Source organism: Mesoplodon densirostris, chromosome 2, assembly GCF_025265405.1.
Source record: "Mesoplodon densirostris isolate mMesDen1 chromosome 2, mMesDen1 primary haplotype, whole genome shotgun sequence".
Lineage (NCBI taxonomy): Eukaryota > Metazoa > Chordata > Mammalia > Artiodactyla > Ziphiidae > Mesoplodon > Mesoplodon densirostris.
The window spans coordinates 145325968-145350458 of record NC_082662.1 but is presented as its reverse complement, the minus strand read 5'-3'; the positions used below and the strand labels follow the sequence as shown (position 1 = coordinate 145350458).

The window sequence follows — 24491 nt, the reverse complement described above, 5'->3', positions numbered from 1 at the left end:
CCAGCTTTGAGAATTCAGAAATTTACAGCTTTTGTATAAGAAATTAGAGTGAAGACTCTTTTAGACCCATGTTGGACTATGTCTACGTGGCCTGAGAGATGGAGCACGAAGATGACAACAGATGTGCTTTGGGGATACTGAAGTGAACCTGGAGTGTGGACAGAGGCAGTAGCAGAAAAATCGGGGAAACCATAATGTAAACTCAGTTCTAATCAACGGGGTTGTGGGTTTCGGGTTTGAGACACCAAATCACCTTATAAGACGTATGATTAAAAACCCACACTGCCCTGAGCAGCCACCTACCTTTAGGGAACCAGACTTAGGTTGATCCTTAGGCGCTGGGTGATGACGTACTCCCTAGACCAGGTGGTGATTGGTTTCTGAAGAGGGGGGTTGGCCGCCAGTGCGACGCGGAGCCCTGTCCTAAACCTCGCGAGAGCTGCGGTCCTGGAGCGGGATGGCCGCGGAGCCAGGCAGGGCTGGCCCTCGGCTCCTGCTTCCCGCTCTCTGGCCCGAAACATGGCCCGGGGTCCTGGCCCGCTAACCCGGCCTCGCCCCGACACAGTCGCCATGCCCAAGAGAGGAAAGCGACTCAAGTTCCGGGCCCAAGACGCCTGCTTTGGGCGAGGTGGGCGAGGGCGGGGGCGTTGAAAGGCTTGGGGCTGGAAGCAGGGAGGGGCTGGACAGCACCGAGGCGAGTGCTCGCCTGCCTGCGACGGGAGGGCGGCTGGACTGGGGACTTGGAGTGAGCAGGAAATCTTGGTGGGGAGGAAGCTGAGGAGAGAAGGCCTCCTCCTTTGAGGTTTGGTGCTGTGTTTCAGTGACTGTGGCGGATTATGCCAACTCGGATCCGGCCGTCGTGAGGTCTGGAAGGGTCAAGAAAGCCGTCGCCAATGCTGTTCAGCAGGAAGGTAGGCTTCCGACGAGTCTTTTCAGACTCAGTGAAGAGAGAACTAGGTGCTTTATTTTCCTGGGATTCTGCCTCAGTGTTTTTCTTGCAATCCTTTAGGCATCTTCCCGTAAACGTGTTTGCTCTCCTCGATGGTTACTCATATATTCAGGGGAGGGGAAGGATTAGTCAAGAGCAGTAGCAGTTTCTGTAGCAGAAATATTTTATTTCTGTCTTCCCATAAAAAAACAAACAAACAAAAAAACTTTGCGTACTCTTCTGTGGTTTCCACTGCTTTCTTCCTGGTTATTAATCTTATTCCTGTTGTTCACATATATTCTCCACTTAACTCTGCTGTTTGCTTCTTTGTGTAATAACCTTGAAGTATTCTTTTCCTTTTCTCATACTTCTCTTACTTTCAAGCTTCTTACTCAGGGGTCCTTGAAACTTGTGTTTTCATGATATGTACTGTCTCCAGCCCAGGAATAAGGTTAAATTGGGTTTAATTCCTCTCAAACACTGCTTCTCAGAATTTATGCAAATGAAAATAGCACTCACCTTTTGCTTTTACCCCGAAGGGTTTATAGTGGAGAATAATTCACTCCCTTTTTCTTCAGGTCTGAAGCAGTTTCTGCAACTTTGGAGTCAGTTTGCTCATTACTTTCCAATTTTTTGTGTTTAAAATACTTTTTTTTTTTTTTTTAAGATTCTCAGCTTCCTTTAGCAGACTCTCACACTGCTTTTGCTTTTTTTTTCTTTTCCTTATGGATGCTGATATCCTTGCCTAAGCCATGGTACTCTGCCATCTCATTCTCTTCTTATTTTCTTCTAGTAAAATCTCTTTGTGGCTTGGAAGCCTCCCAGGTTCCTGCAGTAGAAGCTTTTTCTGGGGCTGGTGAGCCCTGTGACATCATTGACAGCAGTGATGAGATTGATGCCCAGGAGGAAAGCGTCCATGAGAGAACTGCCTCCAGAAAAAAGAAAAGCAAGAGGCACAAAGGTACAGGGCTCGCTTTCTTTTGGATTATTAGTCCTATCTGTGGTGATAACTTGAAGCTGTCACTTTCTCAGTAGCACAAGAGGTGATACCACTGGAGAACCAGAGTTTGTAGTGGGACATGACTTTAATATACCAGGGCTTTCTACTTATATCTAAAGTTGAGAGGAAAGGCGATTGGTAACAGTAGTAGCCATTCATTGAGAACATATTATCAGGTAAAATCCATGTAGCAACAGGAAAACAAAAAGCCTTTGCATTTCTGGATTTCTGAATGTGTAAGGAAGCAGAGTTGTGACAAAAATGTTCTCTCTCCCAGATACGTGGATTGTATATAACCAATTTCATTTCAACTAAAGTGAGATTATTATCGTGGACTTTTAAGTGCTCTGCAATGGTTAATACCTGCTTTATGTCTAGTAGGTACTGTAGGAAATAGAAAAATGTGTGATATTTATGTATTAGTGGCAATAAAACTTACACAAATGAAACAAAGAAAGGCAAACTAATGGTATACAATGCGCCAACCCATCATTCACTGGTTTGCTCCAGACTTAAGGAATCAGACTCTTGGGGTAGAGCCCAGGATTCTTAAAGCTAAAGTGGTTCTGACGATCAGCTAGAATTAGGAGGAAACTAATGTAATAAATGATATGTGTATTTTTGGTCTCAGATCTGTGAGAACTTTCACCTATACTTGAGAATCAGATGACAGACTTTCGCATATGTTAAAATATATTGAAACAATCAATAAATTAATGAACTGACTTTGCTTTGAAGTTATACCAATTATTGTCAGTGATACCGCTCTTTTCCGGAACCAAGAATGTTAATAGACATTCCTCACACTTCTTTGTTCCTTCATTTCTTGCTTTAAATCCCTACTCATCATCACCATTGTATTAGATATTTCTCTTGATTTTCCTTTTTGGTTTTGAGCACATTCCACAGAAGAGCTTACAGCCTTTTAAAACATCTTTATTGAGATAAAATTCATCCCTTTAAAGTGTACGATGCAGTAGTTTTAGTATGTTCTCAGAGTTTTTTTTTTTTTTTTACATCTTTATTGGAGTATAATTGCTTTACAATGGTGTGTTAGTTTCTGCTTTATAACAAAGTGAATCAACTATACATATACATATGTTCCCATATCTCTTCCCTCTTGCATCTCCCACCCTCCCTATCCCACCCCTCTAGGTGGTCACAAAGCACTATGCGGCTGCTTCCCACTAGCTATCTATTTTACGTTTGGTAGTGTATATATGTCCATGCCACTCTCTCACTTTGTCACAGCTTACCCTTCCCCCTCCCCATATCCTCAAGTCCATTCTCTAGTAGGTCTGTGTCTTTATTCCCATCTTACCCCTAGGTTCTTCATGACATTTATTTTCCCTTAGATTCCATATATATGTGTTAGCATACGGTATTTGTGTTTCTCTTTCTGACTTACTTCACTCTGTATGACAGACTCTAGGTCTATCCACCTCATTACAAATAGCTCAATTTCGTTTCTTTTTATGGCTGAGTAATATTCCATTGTATATATGTGCCACATCTTCTTTATTCATTCATCCAATGATGGACACTTAGGTTGCTTCCATCTCCTGGCTATTGTAAATAGAGCTGCAGTGAACATTTTGGTACATGACTCTTTTTGAATTATGGTTTTCTCAGGGTATATGCCCAGTAGTGGGATTGCTGGGTCGTATGGTAGTTCTATTTGTAGTTTTCTAAGGAACCTCCATACTGTTCTCCATAGTGGCTGTACCAATTCACATTCCCACCAGCAGTGCAAGAGAGTTGTGTGGCCATCAACACGATCTAAGTTTAGAACATTTCTATCAACTCAGATCTATTAGTATCATTCCTCATTCCCTCCCAACACTCTCTCCCACCCATCCCTTCCCGCAGGCAACCACCAATCTACTTTCTGTCTTTACAGATTTGCCTATTCCGGGCATTTCATATAAACGAAATCATATAATATGTGGTCTTTTGCATCTGGCTTCTTTGATTTAGCATAATGTTTTCAAGGTTCATCCATATTGTAGCATATATCAGTACTTTATTCCTTTTTATTGCTTTTTATTTGACTGTCATAAATAATGCTGCTGTGAACACTCATGGACAAGTTTTTGTGTGAACATATATTTTCATTTCTGTCAGGTAGGAGTGAAATTGCTGGATCACATGGTAACTATGTTTAATTTTTTGAGGAACTGCCAAGTTTTTTATGAAGTTTCCATTTTATATTCCCACCAGCAATGAATGAGATTTACAGTTTCTCCACATCCTCCTCAACACTTGTTATTGTCTGACTTTTTAAACTATAGGCATTCTAGTTGATGTGAAGAGGTATCTCATGGTTTTGATTTCCATGCTAATGATGTTGAGCATCTTTTATGTGCTTATTGGCCTTCCGTGTATCTTCTTTGGAGAAATGTCTATTCAAATTCTTCACTCATTTTTACATTAGGTTATCTTTTTATTACTGAGTTGTAAGAATTGTTATGTATTCAGGAGACCAGTCACTTATCAGATACATGATTTGTGGTTTACAAACTCTTAGCTATAATTCATCTTTTACTTCCTTGCTCCATGTTACCCCCATTAAGGTCCTTCATTCTCATCAAACTGGTCTTTTTTTCCCCCTCTTTTTTCTTTTAGCTTTTTAAAAATGAAACATATACAAAAGAAGAGAGAATAGTGTAATGAATCCAATGTGGCTATTACATAGCTTCAGTTATCAACTCATGGTCACTTTTGTTTCAGCCACTACCCCCTCACCCCCACCTCAGCGCGCACACACACACACACACACACCATACACACTTGATTATTTTGAAACAATTTCCAGATATTCCATTTTTATATCTGTAAATATTCTGGTAGTTATCTCCAAAAGATAAATGCTCTTAAAAAAATTATCACATCTAAAAAAGTTAGTAATTTCTTTTTTTTTTAAAGCTACTTTATTATTTTTTTTTTAATTTTTTTTTTTTTTTGGCTGTGTTGGGTCTTCGTTGCTGCACGCGGGCTTTCTCTAGTTGCAGCAAGTGGGGGCTATACTTCATTGAGGTGCACAGGCTTCTCACTGTGGTGGCTTCTCTTGTTGAGGAGCATGGGCTCTGGGTGCGCCAGCTTCAGTAGTTGTGGCACGCGGGTTCAGTAGCTGTGGCTTGTAGGCTCTAGAGCACAGGGTCAGTAGTTTTGGCACATGGGCTTAGTTGCTCTGCGGCATGTGGGATCTTCCCGGACCAGGGCTCAAACCCGTGTGGCCTGTATTGGCAGGCGGATTCTTAACCACTGCGCCACCAAGGAAGCCCAACAGTAATTTCTTAATATCATCAAAATCTTGTTAGACTTGTCTCTTTATTGCCCTCACATGTGTTTTGTTTTTTTAAATATCCAGGCTTCATGTTAGCTGTTTATTTCACTTGGAATACTTTTCCCCTTAACCTATGAATATCAAAATTTTTGTCCTTCATAACATCTCCATGAAGCTTTCCTTTACTGATTCCATTTCCTACGTTTTGAAATTTCTTAATAATTGTGTGTAAAACATTGGAATTTTTATAATTACTGAGTTTTGTCCCTAAAAACAGAAAAATTTTAATAGTACTCTGCTTTGTAAAAGTCCTCATGGGTCTCAGTGGAGGAAATTCTGATAGTTGTTTGCCTTCTCTTTTAGAGAGAGATTTAATGTGGGAGAAGGGGGCCCCAAATGTGGTAGGCTGAGCCTTAAATGGTTACTGGAGATTTCAAGAAGCATAAGGACCAAAAAAGACGATGTTGTTTTAGAAGCATTGGTCTCTGTTACGAAGAACCTAATGCAAGAACCTGATTGAGTCATAGAGCTGCAGGAAGCAACTAGAAAAGCAGAGGCAGCTTCAGGGAGGTAGTTGTAGGGGCTTTTTGCTCAGGAAGCAGAAAGAAAAAAGCTGTGTTTTGGATAGCTATATAACTAAGTCTCAATTAAAGATTATGGTTAGCCCAGATTCTGGTATCTCTGTGGAGTGTGAATTTTTATTTGAAACTGACATGTATAGTGGACCTCACGGTCAAGAGAGTTAACACTAATGAGGTCTGAAGGAGGAAGAGGTGGGGATACATCATCACAGGGTATCCTTGAATACTGGACGCTTGTGGCCAGAATTGTAGATCAAGCTGACAATGAAACAAGAAGAAACCAGAAGAAACATATCTAAGGCAATTACTGAGTAATGAAAGTACACTGTAACTTACTTGGTTTTTTTATTTAGTTTTTTTTTTTATTTTTAGTTTTTTATTTTAGTTTTTTATTTAGTTTGTACTTGAGGTTTCCTCATACCATCTTAAAATCAGTTTTATTTTTTAAATGACTGAATTGAAGAAAATGTTTGGTGGATGGGGACTGCAAGGGAAATCAAGGGCAGAATTTATAGTGAAAAGCTGGACTTTGGAGAAAACTGGGTTCTGTTTACCTTGAATACGTGCAACGTTCTGTTTTCTTATAGTAAAATGGACACAATAATATTTTCCTTATTTCCACTGGAAAATTATTATAGTTGAATGATATAATGTATGCAAAGGTACTTTGAAAACTTCAAAATAGTATGTAAATGGTGGTTAAATAAAGGCCTTAAGAACAAGACCTATTCACTTGGGCAATAGGAGACAAACGTTTTCAGCAGCTAGAATAAGCAGGAAATGATGAGTTTGAGAGGCTTCCTTGGACCTATTTAAACCATTTTCTTAACTGTGCAAGCCCTGGGAGAATTGAAATGATTGGGAATCTTTATATGTGCATATAATAGAAGGTCAAAAGTTATAGTTCTTTTTTCTGTTTCAGAAGATCTGGTTGGGGTTGGAGGAGAAGAGTATCCCATGGATATTTGGCTCTTGCTGGCCTCCTATATCCGTCCGGAGGACATTGTGAATTTTTCCCTGATTTGTAAGAATGCCTGGACTGTCACTTGCACTGCTGCCTTTTGGACCAGGTTGTACCGAAGGTGCGACCACAGAGAGCTCACTGTGTTATCTGTGTAGCTTATTTCTTGTTGTTTTTGATTTGGAGCTACTCCCTGGATGGTGATCTCTTTTCACTTTCTCTACTGCTTGCCTGGGCATGAACCTAGCTTTGAATTCCTTGAGCTCCTCTTTAATTTAAAATTGATATTATTAATTCATCTGGTAATTGTCTTCCCTATGGTTACCCACTTTTCTTCAGCGGTTTATCTTAGCTAGAATTTTCAGAAGTTATAGATGCCCATCTGTTTATCTTTGCAGCTGGATTTGTTGTTTCTTAGATTTGCTAGTCATCTTGAAGTATCATATAGTCTTTGTAGTTATACTGCTCTGTGTATAGTTGTAGTGGTGAAGAGGGAGTGAATGATGTGATTAGTAAGAGGGTGGACTTTTGATGCTGGGTTAGAAGTGTAGTGAAGATTATAAACCGTCAGTAAAAATGTGGTGGAAGGGGATGGTGAGGTATCAGGGAGTAGAGAACTTTCTGAGACATGTGACAAGAGAACTTGGTGGATATTCCCCAGTGCAGGTTCTTTTTGAGCAGCTGAAGTATATTGTACTGGTATAAAGTCAGAGACTTGCCCCTTTTTTAAAGTGAAATAGTGAGGATTTAAAATTTTTAAATGAATAGAGAAGTGCAGGATTACAAGGTATATTTGAATTGGGTTTTGCATAGCAAAGACGCAAAAGTATCTAAGAAGTGAAGGAGATAGTGATTTGTGTGTGTGTATGTGAGAGCACTAGGGACAAACTAACTACTGGCCAGTGGAATAGTATAGTAAAATTTGTACTGAGCCCAGGAGTCCTAGGAGACTGGCCTAGAGCAGAAGAGAGAGGTCACTTATTGGTAGGAGTAATGTGTCATGTTTTAGGCACTACACGCTGGATGCCTCTCTGCCTTTGCGCCTGCGACCAGAGTCAATGGAGAAGCTGCGCTGTCTCCGGGCATGTGTGATCCGATCTCTGTACCATATGTATGAGCCATTTGCTGCTCGAATCTCCAAGAATCCAGCCATTCCAGAAAGCACTCCTAGCACATTAAAGAATTCCAAAGTAAGTGACAATTAGTGTTGGGGTTTAACAAATGGACTTTTGTATAATGGGCCTGTTATCATGGCTTGTTTCCAGCTTCCTTGATGGGGTGGTCTAGGGCCATAGGTACCAGGCTGCTAAGGGACTAATGTAAACTTTCAGGGCTCGTGGGTATCTCTTCTCCAAGACATTCCTGCTGTGCTGGGTTGGCTCGTTATCTTTATCTTAAAGCTTTCTTGTGCTTTTAGCATATTCCTTACTCTCTTTATTTTAATTTATCTTCGTGCCTTATACATTGGGCCACTTTAGATGGTGTAGATGGTTTGATGGTTTGGGCTAGGAAGAACACAACTCAAATGGTAGATGGAAACTATAATTCTTAAAAGGTGCTTTAAATCATGATACAAAGATATAAAACAGCTTACTAATTTTCTTTTTCTAATGTGACCTTGACATCTGGATTTCCACTTTCTTGTTAACCTTAAAAGATTCTGTTGTAGACTTCTTTGGCATTTGCAAAGTGCCCACTATTGCCAGGCTCAGGGGTGGGTTGTTTCAGAGACTATAAGATACTTCCACTCATAGACTTTAGCCCTCTAAAATTCTTACTGTGTTCTAGGCCATTCCTTATATCTTGGAATTTCCCCAGTAGTTTATATTTGTACATTGTATTCAAGGTTCTGGCATTCTTCTGATTTGCAAGTAGGTCTATAAGCCTTTGGTCCATTCTCTCCCTTTTTTTGCCATAATGAAATATCTAGTGAACACACCTTTGCCAAGCTAGACTAGTATAGCATATATGATTATTTAGGCAAGTTGATGTCTCGGCCTTTTTCTCATTCAACTAATACTATTGTCTAAATTTTGTATCTTTTGCGTTTGTTAATAATTTTTATTACTCTGTTCCTACCCAAAGTCTGGTGTTCTGTAGCACTTCCTATTCTCTTCTGTTTTGTTTTTATGCTTTGGATGTTACATAATGATTCTTTTCCCCTAGTTCAGCTCTAGTGTGATAACATTCTACCAGATACATATTGATTAAAAGGGTACTGTTGATTTCAAGATCATCACGGTTCCCCCCAGGGTTGCAAACTGAGGTGGTCAGGGCCATTGGCTGAGCCAATTTAATGTCACCCTAGCTGATGGATTTAGGGCAGGATTAGAATGCTGGGTGAGTAGAATTTCATTCCTTCTCCTTGTAATATGAGTGGACAGTGTATCATTTCACATTTATAGTTTTTCTCCCCCAGAAAACATTTGATCATGTCAGGTGAGGTGGGGATCATCCCAAAGCTAACCATGCTAGGGCTGAACCAGTTGTTGGGAGCAGAGCAGCATTGGGCAAACGCCTCATGCTTGACACATCCTTGCGGCTCCAGTGCACAGTGCAAGTGCTACTGCCTACATCTAAAATACCCATGTCTTCATATTCTTGTGATTGTATATTAAGTTTTTCAAGTGGACTAAAAAAGTGACTTTTAAGTGGCTAAAAGTCAAGGTGGTGATAACTAAGGTCTTAATCCAGACAGGAAGGCTAGGCCACTTGTCTGCTGCTTTTGTACCTGTTGTTAGAGATCTTTGGAAGAGGATGTGGGACCTGCAGTGGCAGGTGTCCCATGCATGGCCTTGCTAGTATAACCACATCGCATGGCATTCAGGAAGTTGCCAGCATGCCTAAAGGAAGTTGTCCCATGTTCCTGGACTCCACCTTTTCGTATTTGATTCTCCCTCTCTCTCTTTTCAGTAGCATAGCTTGTGTGGGACACTGGAGCCGTTGTGTTGGCAGCAGAAGTGTTTGCCCCTTAAAGCCAAGCCCATTATTTTTGATGGAACAGCAGGACCTACAGGGCATGTCTGAAGGGCAAGACAGCTGGCACGGCGGACGACCCACCCCTTATCCCCTGGGAGGTACTTAACTTCTTGTGTTAACCCTAGCTGTAGCCTGACTTTCCTTGAGGGGCTTACTCTAGACTGAATTCAGCTCACCTCTGTAGTTTCCATACCGGCTGTCTGCTCCCAGAAGGTCCTGAGTGGTTTGCTCTTATCACGTACAGGGCTGGCTGTCTCTGCCTGCCTTATGGCTTTGTTATCATCTTGTCTGGTGGCTACTGGCTGCCCTTATATTTTAACATAGAGGAGTGGCCTGCTGAATCAGATAATGCCCCAGTCTCTAGAGACCATGTTTCTGTCTTTAAAGATGAGAACAATAGGGGTTGACCTCAATAGCATCTGAGGTTGACTTATATTGGTACCTCTTCTCTTTACTGAATAGTCTTGGGATTGTCTCTTTTCATGTTGCACCAGTGTCAAATTGTAGTGGTGGTGCGGGGGAGGTGGGGGTTTCTATCCGTGCCAAAGTAAAATCTCAGCATTGGGACCGTGGCTGGCTTTAGAGCTAGCAAACAGAAAGGTTATTTTTATTTTCTTACAGTGCTTACTTTTCTGGTGCAGAAAGATTGTTGGGAACAGACAGGAGCCAATGTGGGAATTCAACTTCAAGTTCAAAAAGCAGGTGTGTGCTTTTATCATCTCTTTGTTTTTCAGGTAATATCTTACTCTAATTTTACTAGACATAAAATTGCCTCATTAAAATCAGATAATACACATTAAAACATAATGTCATAAAAAGAAAAGAAAGAACTGTTTTATATGAAAGAGGCACAAAGATTTAATAGCTTAATGCAAAGAGTAAACCTTGAGTGTATCCTGGATTAATGAACAAAGATCAATAAAAGACATTTTTGGTACAATTAAATTTGAGTATGCTCTGGATATTAGATTATATGAAATTATTGTTAATTTTCTTAGATGTGATAATGTTATTGAGGTTATATATGTATCTTTATTCATGTTGAATAAGGATGGAATGCCAGTGTTACTTTCAAATGGCTTTGCCTCCCCCACCCCAAGAGTTCATGTGTTTTTTTTCTTAATATGTGAATATATATAAAATGAGAGGTGAGGGGGAGAGAAAACACGTGGCAAAATATCCAATGGTAAAGGGTATACAGGAGTTTATTGCACGGTTTTGTTAACTTTTCTATATATTGAAGACTTTAAAAGTGGGGAAAAGGGAACAACTTGTTATAACAATGTACTGAGGTTATTTGACTAAGAATTTTTTTGTTTTTCAAAGCAAATGTATTTGTAAACAACAATAATTCATATGGTTTTATATCTGAGGCAGTTTGGGCAAGCCATGGGGAGAGGGACTGCCAAGAGTCTATTTATAAGAAGAGTAGACACTATTGCACCTTTGTCTCTGCCTTTTTCTTGGACTGTACCTGAGATCTTGGCTACAGTGAGGATCTGTTCTGCATGTCTTTACTTCTTGTCCTCAGCAGCCTCATTTCCTCCATCTGTCTCCCTTACTTAGTATCTCACCGAGGTGACACATTACAAATAAAATTGCAGTTATCCCTCACTTGATGACAAGTGTGTTCCAGATAAGTTTGTATTTAAAGTAAATCATATTTTTACATTGATTTTTCAAAAACACGGTTCTAGGGACAAATTTTGGCTCTGATCATTTGCTTTTAATAAGATGTCCACAATCTATGATATCCATTAGATGTTGGTAGAAAGTCCACCATAGCACCTTTCTGGGAGGGAACTGAGGGGCAGTCTTCGCAGTGTATACAAGCTAAGACCAGAACTGCTGCAGGAAAGTGAATGCTAAGATTTCCTCTAGCTCTGAGAGTTGTGACTCTTGTTTTATGATGCCTGGAATTAGATGGTCACTTCTGCTTCCATCCCTTTTTGTGCAGCAGATGTTCTTTGGAGTCTGACAAGTCACAAGGAATTTGTGATCTCTCAAACATTGGAGAGCCTCTGATAGAGCTAAAAGTTTCCATTTCTTGCCAGATGGTAGGAAACACCATCTAAATGAAGCACCCACTGTCACATTTCTCATCCAGATGTGTTTCCACGTCTTTCAAAGATCAGATTTTCCTTGATCTGTATAGAAACTGATATGTATATTAAAGAGAGAAGAGATAACAGAAAAATGGATCTCAGCAGCTTTAGTTAAGCCATAGCATTTTCATTGGTGGAGTCTTAGAGCCATAAACATTTCCTCTAACCCATTAGAGTAATTCTTAATTCTCTTCAGTCCCCTAGATTAAAGAGCAAGTGTATGGGAGGATTGCAGCCTCCCATTCAGTACGAAGATGTTCATACCAACCCAGACCAGGACTGCTGCCTACTGCAGGTCACCACCCTCAATTTCATCTTTATTCCAATTGTCATGGGAATGATATTTACCCTGGTAAGTGGAGACAGGCTGTCATCCTCAGCTCTTTCATAGACTCTCACTATACTTAGGGTTTGAAAGAAATTTGTAAATTTAACCATTGAGGAAGAAATCTTTGAAGAATAATTTTAAACAAAGTCTGAAAGCAGCCTTATATACTAGGCACAGACATATTCGTGAAGTTAATTATGTCTGAGAATATTTTACTTCTGTTTCCTTCCCTATAGTGAACAGAATGTTTTTGCATCTCCTGTGTGGTGCTCATTAATGTTTGAGAAACATTATCCCGTTAAGGTTAATGATGAAGCTTATACATGAACACTGTATGTCAGGACCTGAGGCATGCATGTGGTATCATAAATGGAATATTAAAATGTAGGGTTACCAGCTCTGTCTTTTGTGTGATGCTCTGACTATTCAAGGTTTAGCTAAGAATTAGATTTTAGCTAAGAATTAGATTAGTAAACAACAAATATGCTTCCGGTGTATTTTCCATGTTTTTAACATTTTTAACTGGATTGGCAACTGGAGAGTTCACGTAATTTATCTTCTCTGTATTTTAAGCTTATGTTCAGAGATATGTTTCCCCCTCCAGATTGAAAAAAGCTTTATTCTTTTTTTAATGGTAAAATAAATAATTCATACTTCATGTGAAGAATTTAAATAATACATAAACACATTGAGAACAGTGAAGGTGACTTAGACTTCCGCTATCCTATAACTGCAGTTAACTTTTGGGGAACTGTTCTTTAATATATCTGTTAATATATATTCAATACATGTATACACCCACTCTCTTAAATAATTTTGTATAATTGAGATTATGTCATATATCTGTTTTTATTGTAGGCATCTCATTAAGCCACATTAATGACTTATTTATATACTTATACTCCATATACTTCCTACTCAGAATTCTATACAGATTTACGTATACATAAACATATTTAGAGATTTTGTGGTTTATTTTCCAAAACAATGTGATCAGATCAGTTTCATGCATCTTGCTTAACTTGCTCAACAATAGCTCATCAGAATCCCTTCAAATCATCTCTTATAGCTCTAATCCAATTTTTTAAAATTGTCATTAAGGTAGTCTGTGTGCATGTATCCTAATTTGTTAAGCCATCTGAGAGGCTTTCTTTAGCACAGTTTAAATATGTGAAGCTAAGAAAAACTTATAAAAATCACCCTTAATTTTTAATATCTTTGCAAAAAAAGATAGTATAGTGCTGTTGGTATAACTTAGAGATTATTTTCTGGCCTAGTTCATGTCAGTTGTCTAGATTGTCTCATTTTAGAGTGAGTCATAGGAAAACAAGGTTGTTTAATTTGAGTACTGAATTTATTTTTCCCTCCCAGTTTACTATCAGTGTGAGCACGGACATGCGGCATCATCGAGTGAGACTGGTGTTCCAAGATTCTCCTGTCCATGGAGGTCGGAAACTGCGCAGTGAACAGGGTGTGCAAGTCATCCTGGACCCAGTGCACAGCATTCGACTTTTTGACTGGTGGCATCCTCAGTATCCATTCTCCCTGAGAGCATAGATACTGCTTCCCATCACTGAGGGCAGCCCAGAGCTAGGCCAGTCCATTTGTAATCAGATTCCAGTTTGGAAGGGGCAGCTGGATTGTTTATCTGGTCAGTAATACACATGCTCTTCAGGTTTCTGGGGCTCCTGCTAGGGGAAGGAGAAGGATTGAATCAGGAGTAAAAACATTATGATTTATAAACATATTTTAATGTAAAATTTTGCATTTGAAAGGTGAAACCTGGCCCTCTTTTCTGTGTTAAACCCCATTTGGTGCTACTGAGTTTGTTGTTCTTTATTCTTTTATCCCAGCCAAAGTGGATGATCTCGCTTTAGGGGAAAATTAAACTCTTAAATCTCCGAACAAGGAAATTTCAGCATTCCCTTATGGATCAGAGTAACCTTAGAGGCTTAAAATTGTTGCTACTGTTGCTTCCAATTTAGCTGCCCCTCAAATTCAAGTGAATATTTCCTCTTCTCCCTTTACCCCTCTCTAGAAATAAAGCAGGTGACAGGGTTTTCATAAACTTACGAGATTGACTTGTGTATCTTTCTTTAAAAATATTTGTCACATAAATATTTTTTTGCCGGTTTTGGATTTTAGGTGTGTTTTTTTTTTTTTTTTTTTTTGCATGAAGCTGATAGTAATGATAATGATTTTGTGCTACACTAGGAACTTTTCATAATATCTCTAGTTCTCACAATCCTGCAAGGTAGGTGATACTATTCCCATTCTCTGGCTGAAAAAGCTGAACCAGTGACTTACCCAAGGCCATACTATCCAACAAGTGGCAGAGCCAGAATTCTGACCCAGGTCCTTTTGCTGTGCCACAATTAAAAAGGTCAGTCTCATTATTCTTGTGGTACATGGTGGCACAGGGGAGTAGGCAGAGTGTACATAGGTAGAAAGAGTGAAAGGGTGAGTAAAAAGTTGATTGTGGTATACCTTATCCCTAATCAGCCTAAAAGGTATATAAGATTGATGAAAGAATCTTAAATATGTGTTTCCAAGTAAAATGTAAAACAAATCAAGACAGTTATTGCAGGAAGGATAGTGATATTTTCATTGAATTGTTAGAAAGGTATTTAGTATGAAGGTCATTAAACAATTGCATTCTCATATAGAAACCAGACTTCTGCACTATAAGAATTTAGTGACTCCTTTGCTCTGCTCTGCCCTGTGCTGCCTATGAGAGTTTGGCCTTTTATCCCTGCAGAAATGCTCACGTCCTCTTGGTGAGAGGACCTGCTATAGCTTGTGTACTCTGAGAAGAGGATCATGTTTTTGTTTTGTTTCTGCTAACAAGATAAGTTTGCTGCTTGTCTCCTCCCACCTGCCCCCCCACCCAAATTAGCTGGGGAGCTGGATATTAGCTAGAGGTGGGCATTACGATCATATTCTTTAAACATGAAAATCTCATGGGGGTAGTTATTATCATGAGCTTGACTGCTAAATTAGTGTGTTGTTTTTTCCTTACCATTCTCCCTACCCCCTGCTATTTAAAGAATATTCTTAGGAAGCACCTGCTTAATACAGCTGCTAACAGCTAACCTTACCCTGCACTGAGGGTGGTACTAAAGCTGTTCACATAGAAAGTGAGCCTGGGTCAGTGAAAACCAGAATTTGGGCAGTTAAATGATAAAAATAAAAAAACCCTGAACAATAAGCACCATCTCTACAATCAGAAGTTGCCTCTTTGAGGCGAGAGGAGAGAAGCACACAGTCCCTAGTTCCCTGAATTAAAGATGCCATGGAGCAGAAGGGAGTTGTCCTGGTGGATTTTGTGTCCCCCATTTAGGAGTTACTTTTAGAAGGGGAGTGAAATAAATTTTGCTTAATAATTGTGTTCTGACTGATCTTCCTAGTTTTTGTATGAAACTCCATGGTATGATGATATTGCCTCAGCTGTTCTCTTAGTATAATATTGACAAACACTTGGTAAAGTATGTTGTCAAAGGTTACCATGGCTTCAGCCTTCCCTCTGCACTGACTGAGTTGCCTTTTCTAGGATGATTCCTGTTTTATTAGTGAAAGGATATGAAGTGTCTCAGGGATTTCCTTTTGATGAGAACCTGAAACTACCTGGAGAAGAGTTGGAACTTTCTGAACTGCTTTTGTAAAAACTGCTTTGTACTCGTCACTTCATTAAATATGTACCTTGATTTTGCTCTAAGGGTCAGACAAACAAAATATTTAGCTTCATTTCTTACCCCTCAAATAAATCAGAATTACTCAGATTTTCCTGCCTTCTACCAAAGATACAAGGAAACTAAGCCCAAAGGTGAATATATTGCGGGAAAGAAAAAAATTAATTAATTAATGGTTATATGTGCCACTGATCTCAACTACAGCATTTGTTGCTGATATAGAACGTGTGTGTCTAAGTCTGTACACATGGCATGTATATAAAAATCCGTCACACTTCTAGCAGTGTGTACTGGGTATTGTAAAGGATTGAGTAGGCACTGTGATGATACTTCGCAAACCAGATGGGAAAGACGCATTAATAGCCACAGGTGACAGGGTAAGGAGCAATTCAAGAAAATGTACAGATTTAACCAAAATTTCTCAGGAATTTTGGCATTGAGACTGTCTTCATACTATGTATATATAATAGACAAACATTTCATTTTATAGTAAGTGTTAGCACAGCCAAATACCTGAATTCAGGCAAGCGACACAATTCACTGACGTGCACCCTATGGAAATGTATCTGGATTAAGTTTCTCCACTTAAAAAATGGGTACAACCAGAGTAAAAGTAGTAAATGGGCGCAAGAGAGTGTGAAAGGTGACAAACATTGGCAAACAATTACAAGGCCAGTACTGAGGCCAATTTAGAGAGCAGGTGGTTAGAGACAAAGGTAAGTTCAAAGGGATATGTGCTGCACCCCACTGGGAAGGAGGCAGGACTCCGGGGGGCTCTGAAACTTAACTGGCGTTGGGTAAAAACCTCGGCTCTCCGCCACCTCGTAAAGGACCCTCCGGGCAGAACCAAGATGGCGCGCAGCGACAAAGAGGCTCCTGTGTCACGTGTGAGGGAGCGCCGGGGCGGAGGCGTGGCCTCGAGGGGGTCGGTCAGGTCCCGCCCTTGAGGTGGGGCCAGGGACTGTCAGCAGAAGGAGCGGGTAGGACCTTGAGGAGGGGCGCCACAGCGCTGGTGGAGGCTGCAGCTACGTCCGCGCCTGCTCGGCTCCCTAGGACGCGTCGGGCTCCCGTGGTCCGGGGTGGCTTCTTGCTCGGATACGAGCTGCCCGGCCTTCAGTGATTGCAGGCAGGTGAGCGTCCAGAGCCCGGGTTGGGGAAGGATGCCTCTTTTTCCCACTTCCAGCTCCCCTCACAGTTTGGGGAGGGGCGTCTCAGTCTAGCGGTTCTTGGGAAACAGCACCTTTTTACTCAAATGTGTCGTCTCCTTTAGAGACGCTACTTTAGACTTCGCTACTGCTTCTTCTGCCGCCCCTCACCAGCCTTTGCAGTGCCCTGTGCCCTTGGAGGTGAGAATGGGGGGGACGATGCCCGATTTGCGGGGAGGGCGTGGAGTTCGCCTTCAGCTCCATCAGCTTGGGGGAGGGGGGGCTGAGTTGGCAACTCTCCCGGTGGGAACTGGATGGACTGCGCCCCCATTTCCCCTCCAGCAGAGTCAGAAAAGAAGCGCCTGGGCCAGCTCCGCTCCTTTGGCACAAGAGGTGCTGAGGTCTTCGCTCTTCCCCGGGGCCTTATTCCTTCCCACGTTGCTCATATCACCCGTTCTTAATATTGCTAGCTCTCCATTCCTCGAACTGCCAGCCTCAGGCTGTGCCAGAGATGCCCCCATCTCTGCAGTGCCAGGGCGGTGGGGTGGAAGGAGCGGCCAATCCGAGGTCTGGTGAAGGTGGGGTTGAGTGTGGGCGCAACCATAAAAGAGTGCTGGAATACAGATTCCTGTGCTGGGAGGGTGGGAGTGGGGAACTGACTTTCGACCACGCAGTAGGGAAGTTTTCCCCGTACAGTTTAGTTTGGTGGTGGGTGGGAAGAGAGAGGTCCGGTTGAAGGACTTGGAAACGAGGTGTGGCTGGGTTTTTTGTTTTGAGGAGGAGGGATTGAGGACAAGGTGCCACCAGGTGCTAAAGTCACCTTTGAGGAGAGGTATGCTGGTAGAGGGGTGGGGGAATTGGGGCTGCTGTCGTATGTGGTGAGCAAGTGGTTAAGGAGGAGACTCTGCTTAGCATGGAGATCCCCTCCTGGCGGGAGCTTAAGGAGCTCCTCCAGTAGCCACGTTTCAGTTTCTTCCCCCAGTCTTCCCCATTGGAACTGGTACCTAGCACTTTGTTTGACATCCAACAAACATTTGTTGGGCACCTACTATAATGCCAGACACCATGCTAGGTGCTAAGTCTTCTGAAGGCAATTTAGGGCTATGGAGCACCTGAAAGGTACACACAGTAGACACTCCGTTAACAGCTCTGCACACCACCAGCACCCCCTCCCCGCCCTCCACCAGCCCCAATTTTGTTACATTGCTATTGGATTAGAAAAAGCCAGAGCCCTGTCCACATCCTTTCAAATAACTGTCTGAACTGGATTCCAACCCATCCACCCCCTATCACTATTAATTAGCGGGCAGTCCCAAGGAAAACTACCTTAGCAAAAGGAACAGTTTGAATGATTTCCTTTGGCTATTTTCTAGGACTTTGTCCTGAGGTGTGAGGAGGCTGCCTGGGATAAAAGGTATCTCAAGATAAAATGAAGCAATGAATGGCACAATGGTTACCGGGGGCCAAGAATGCACTAGACACCCAGCACAATGGGAGACACCATCTCTGGAAGATAGAAGAGTGGGGGTGGGGGGATGTGAAAGGGAAATCTCGTCCAGTGGTATCTGGGCATGTGCAGCTGAGCACGTCATGATGCCAGAACTGTGGCATGTATAAGGAAGGTCTGGCAGCTGGGTGCTAAGGAGGGATTGGAGGGGCCGGGCAGGGCAGGCAGACAGGCTGCTGGGTCTCCTCTCTAGGAGACTGCTGAAATCTTAGAGCTGGAAAGAGCTGTCAGGGATTGCTTATGGATCCTTTCAGAGAGAGCCTCTGAGGATAGCAGGGTGAGAGCTAGGGAGAGGAGCAGGGCCAGGGAGGTGGGGGCCAATGGGGCTTTAGGATATGGGGGAGATAGCTGAGGTCTTTCTATGCCACGGATACTCTACTCTGGGGCTTTAGGCCCTTGGGTGGGTTGACATAGAAACAACGTGTGGTTTCTGAGTGGCAGGGAGTTGTGTGGTGTGTGTGTGTGCTGGAGAGGAGGAGTTGGTATGGAGCAGGGAGGACCGAGTGAAAGCTGCCTCAGAGTCTAGGTCCCAGGTAGGGAAGTGGGAGAAATGGAAGGGAGGGAGTGGGGTCAGAGGGAGGGATGAGTGTGTACTGCAGCCACGTGAAGTCACCATATGTCCCCCCTCTGGCCTGCTTGGTCACTGAGCTGTAATTAGCTCTGGAGGGCATGTGGTGCTGGTTCACAGGAGTGTGGCACTTGGGACGGCCAGCAGGGTAAAGAGCACTCAGAGAGGTGCTGGTGCTGGGCGAACTCTGAGAGGGGGCGTTTCTAGGGGACCTTTGCTGAATTGGGAGTGGCCTGTTAGGAGCTGAGAATGTCATGGGGAAATGGCAGTGGGAGAAGGAGCTCTAAGCCAGGATGGTATGAAACTCCAGGACTGGCAGAGCCCGAGGACTCCCCTCTTATCTCCTGGCCGCTGGCTCACCAGTCACACAAGAAGCATGACTGCTGCCCAGCTCATTGCTCTGCTTTCAGAGAGCAATGGGAGCTGCAGCCCCCCACCTCCCTCAAGTGTCTTCTGTTTCCCCAGGTGAAGTCAGTTCTAATCCAGAGCAGCTTCTTGCCTGTCAGTCATGGGCTAAGAGGCCTTGGCTGGGGTTGCTTCATTCTCAAAGAGCGGGAGGAGAAACTATCAGCAGTTAATTCAGTTGGTCATACTCCAAGTGGTGCTCAGTGCTGACCCCCAGGCTGTGCCAGAGACTGAATATTTGATCACATGCTACTCCGTATTGCTCCCAAATGATTACTTGTATATCTTAAGTTCTTTCAGGTAGACTGTGAACTTGTTAAGGGTAAAGATTGTATCTTACTTGCCTTTTGTATCCATAACAATTCCTAGCTAAGTAAGTAATCTACTACAGCATAGGAAGTCTATTCACAGTAATCGTTGGATTGAATTAAAGAGATCTGTCTTCAGATCCCCTGGGTTCAATGAAACCTCCTTGCAACTAGAAATATTTAACCAGGAGCAGAGGGTCCTCTGGGGACCCAATACGGTGGTATTACATCAGGAGGGGAATTCGATTCTATAGGCAGTGAAGTGAAAATTCCTAAATCTCCCAAAAAGCCATGGTATGTGGTTTAGGTTTATAACTCTGAATAATAATACTAATGTACAGATATAGTATATGTTATATAGTAATTATAAAAATACATAATGTATACAATGATTTAAAAGAGTATTTAAGTACAAGTATAATTTTGTAGTTAAGTGTCAGATGAAATAGCTGGTTTGCATTTAGAGACCTTTATTGCTCACTTTGCCCAGCCAGCGGAATTTTATTTATTCTCATAAATTAAATGCATGTCTGATGTGACTTCATGGCCACTGTCTTCAGATAGATAACTGTCATTTTAAAGGAGAGATAGGTTTCCATTTAAGTTAAGAAAAACTTCCTTAGGACAATGAGGGATTCCTCATTTAGTAGTGAGCTCCTTATTCCTGAAGGATAATCAAGTAAAGTCTGAACTGTCAGGGATGTTGTGGAAGGAGCTCCCTCCCAGGGTGGGAGGTTAGCCTGCATGACGTCAGAAAACCTTTCAAGCAGGAATCTGCAGTTCCAAGTACGGGCAGGGGTGGGGGTCGGCACTGGATGATAGAGGTTCTTGACAGCTCCTACAGAAGAGGATTTTCCTGTGTTTGGCTTAGAGCAGGGGTCCCCAACCCCCAGGCCTCAGACAGGTACCAGTCCAAGGCCTGTTAGGAACCAGGCAGCACAGCAGGAGGTGAGTGGCGGGCCAGTGAGCGAACCTTCATCTGCTGCTTCCCATCGCCCCCCATCTCTCACATTACCACCTGAACAATGCCCACACCAACCCTGTCCGTGGAAAAATTGTCTTCTACGAAACCAGTCCCTGGTGCCAAAAAGGTTGCGGACCGCTGGCTTAGAGGATAGCTGCTGAGAGGAGGGCCTGGGAAGTGTGGCCAGGCCAGGAGCTTGGCGTTGACTGTTCCATGAAGAGTGAGCATTCTGGGAGACTTAGGGGGTGACCACCGCCATCTCTAATGCACACGGAGCCCTGGGCTCGGGAGATTAGGCAGTGGAGCTCTGATGGATGGTGGTAAGTAGAAGGGTGGGCTGGGCCCAGTTCCTTGACCTCAGCTCACACTAGGCCAGTTGTGGAGTACCCCCAAATTTTGGCCCTTGTTTGGGACAGAGCATATGGAACAAGTGGAATTTTCATTCCTTCATTATTATCCTCATCCTTCCCTCCTTTCCCTCTCATACCTTCCCACAGAAATTCAAGACCACATATACACTTACACTCTTTCATGACCAGTGATACGCTTTCACGATCATGCACACCCACAAAGCTTTCACGGCACCCATGAGCTCTTATGAACATACATGATTTCATGACTCCCAGATGCATTCTCATGACTGCACACACACATGCATTCTCACGACCACAGTCGTATACCATCATGAGCCCTGACATACACTTATGACCACACACATCCACACGCAATCTCACTGTTATACATAGCCACTCATGCTCTCTCACGCACATGTACTCAGGACCCCATTCTCATGACCATACTCTTACACACACACACACACACACATGCTTCTCTTTGATGATTGCACATTTACACCACAAATTCTCATGACTATGCACTTACACACTCTGTTGTGTGAATATACATGCCTTCCCCCACGTTCTCTCTGTGTCATAACCACATATAGCCCCCATACTTTTGTGACCACGTACACATACACACTTTTTGTGGTGCCTACATTGCTCTGGGTAGTTCTGTGTACTCTGGACCTTTCACACCCCAGCACCTGGCATCACTCCCTTCTGGTGTTCCTAATTACCTCTGAGCAGTTCTGTTTTCTGCTATGTGACAGCTCTCTAATCTGATGGGCTGACCTACTAACGCAGAAACTTCTGAGGAGTTTTTCGTGAATGCCAGAGGACCCATATTCGTCCCACACAGACCTCTAGTTTGAAAGATTTTTATCCTCCAAATAAATGACATGTATTACTTTGTTTCTTCTTTTGCAAACATTATTTGAGGACATCTATAAGTGTTAATCAATGGCTCTGATTAGCAGAAGATGGTTAGGGTTACTGTACTTAATGATGTAAGTTCAACGAAAGCCAGGTCCTGCCTATCTTAGCTTTTGTAAATAAGTGATCTCTACTAGACATTTAGGATGTGGGCCCCCAGTGTCACCTGTGTAGCCTTCCCGGGTTTTTTTCTCTGTTGCATTGATGTGCCGCCTCTCTGAGAGAACATGTATTTATTTTAGCAGAGGTCTCTGTAGACAATACTTACCAGGGATCTTCTAACCTCTTTTTAGGCTTGGAACCCTTTTATACAAATGAAACCTTAATCACATGTCCAGTAAAATGGACAGACTTGGAGTTGATGAGATTAAAGAAAGGAAAGAGAGTTCAGAGCCCTTTGTGTCTGTCTCACCTCTTTCCCCTTTTTTCATCCCGGGCTGCCCCAGAGGTACCCTATCATAAAGCCCGGTTTGCAAATCCCTGGCTTAATTTAAAGATGTAGTTGTGATGGCTGTAATTTTGTTTATTTTAGAAGCGGAACTATTTTGGAGGTGCACAGAGACTTGCAGTCCTCCTTTCCCCACTAGCCTTTGACGTTAGTCCTCCTGGGGTGGTGAGAGTGCGAGTAACCATACGGCTAGGCATGCCCGGGGCAGCTGCAGTTTATATCTGTGTCCTGGTGTGATTGTTAACGGTGCATCCATTTACTATCCTGGTTTGGACAGAAAGTTGTTTGCTTACCCAAATGATAGGCCATGTCTTAGCAAGAGGTGGTTCATAACTCCTGGGGAGCAGCTGGAGGGACGGGCTTCACAGATACAGGCCCAGAGGAACCTGTCAGATAGAGAGGCCTCTTCCTGAATCAACAGAATGTGCCGACGTTCGGAAGTTGAGTATCTGGGCTGGCAGTCAGTGCTAACCTGTGCTTGGGTAGCATTTTATACTTTTCAGAACAGTTTCATGTCTCTTAACTCCTTTGACCCTCATGACACCTTGTAAGATCACTGTATCATGTTGTGTGTTACGACCTTCATTTTCCAGATTTGGGAACCTGATGCCCAGAGAAAGTCTAACTGCTGGCCTTTTAGGGGCCCAGGGAACTGGATGATTTAGAAGTGATGTGTGGCCAACAGTGAGAAACTGTCAAAGCTTTTCCAAGAGCGTTTTTCTCTTGGAAGGCTTCCTGTAGCTAATATAGATTTTTAGCTTTCTTATTGTAATTGGAGTGGGCCCAGCCTTGAGGTGCTTCAGGAGACTGGGGTGCTAAGAGTTAACACTTACTGAGTGTTGGCTGGACACTGATGTCAACACTTTGCATATGTTAACTCTAGTAATCCTCACATCAGCTATGTGAGGTGAATATTATTGTCATCTCCATTTCACAGATGAAGAACGGAGGCTCAGAGAGATTAGGTATCTTTCCAGAGTCACATGTCAGTGGAGGAGCCAGCCCATCAACCTGCTCCAGAGTCTTCCTTTCAAGGCAGGAGTGGCCTCCATCTTGCTGTAAAGAAGTTTTAATTTTTCAGAGGGGAAGACAAATGAACCTATTCCCAGGCCTTGAGTCAGTTTTTTCTATTTTAGAGTTCCCCTTCTTTGAAGTTGGCCAGAGATGCACTTCCCAGAATGACTCTGTCACATGTATCCATTCAGCTCCTTGTATGTTAGGACCATGGTAAGTGTTGGAGCATCCAAAGATAATTAGGTTATGGTTCTCACCTTAGAGTCTTCAGATGAGTCTATGTTGCACAAACAGAGGGAAAGGCTGTGCTGGGTCAGTGGAAGAGCCAATCTTATGTATGGGGGGGAATCAGAAAAGGCTCCATAGAGAAAGTGGTATTTAAGATGAGCTTAGAAGGGTGATCAGGAGTTCCTTAGACTAACATGGAAAGGAAGACTGAGGCAGACCAGCTGAGGTGCTAGAAGCTCCTGAGCAATAGGTGGGCTCTGGGAGCATGACAGTGGGCAGAGCTAGGGAGTAGCAGGGGAGAAAGGGCTTGACTGGGGCTTTGGAGAAGAGGATGAGTGAGGGCAAGTCTTCTTGGGGTGTTGAGCTGGATAGGGAGAGGAACAAGGGAGGAGGAGAAGCTTCTGGATTAGAGGGAAAGAGAGGTGGGGAGTGAGACTTCATTCTACTGGGAGGATGGTATCTGAAAACCCCCCAGGGTGAGGGGGGCTGAGGGCTCAGAAGAAAGTGTTTCTGTAGTTCCTGTGGGAATGTGGTATGGTATGGGGAACTCAGGCAGTCTCCTTACAACTCAGTATGGAGCCAGCTAGGCGGTAGAGAGAGAGAATTGGATAGGTGATAGATGATGCTTTGGAGACAGGTCACTTCCAATGGGGAAGTGGCTGCCTCATGACCATGATGCCTGCTACACAGAGGCCTTCACTCAAGCTAGAGGAGGATCAGTGGAGGAGGGCCGAGGTGAGCTATCCCTAGGCTGCCATCTCCCTGGATGAAGG

General features: G+C 42.8%; 1 protein-coding gene across 5 annotated transcripts; it reads left to right on the top strand.

The window, feature by feature from the left end:
- The first annotated feature begins 444 nt into the window (after window positions 1-444).
- TMEM183A (transmembrane protein 183A) lies at window positions 445-14240 on the top strand. Of its 5 annotated transcripts, none has more exons than XM_060088480.1 (8): window positions 445-628; window positions 822-911; window positions 1722-1889; window positions 6721-6877; window positions 7766-7946; window positions 10357-10437; window positions 12037-12192; window positions 13540-14240. In XM_060088480.1, exons 1-8 carry the CDS (start codon window positions 520-522, stop codon window positions 13723-13725), a joined length of 1128 nt encoding a protein of 375 aa, XP_059944463.1. In that variant the 5' UTR covers window positions 445-519; the 3' UTR covers window positions 13726-14240. The 5 variants fall into 5 exon arrangements, with proteins under 5 accessions (XP_059944463.1, XP_059944462.1, XP_059944466.1 ...); XM_060088479.1 differs by having other exon boundaries at window positions 6718-6877; XM_060088483.1 differs by having other exon boundaries at window positions 12045-12192; window positions 13540-13634.
- The last annotated feature ends 10251 nt before the right edge of the window (window positions 14241-24491 follow it).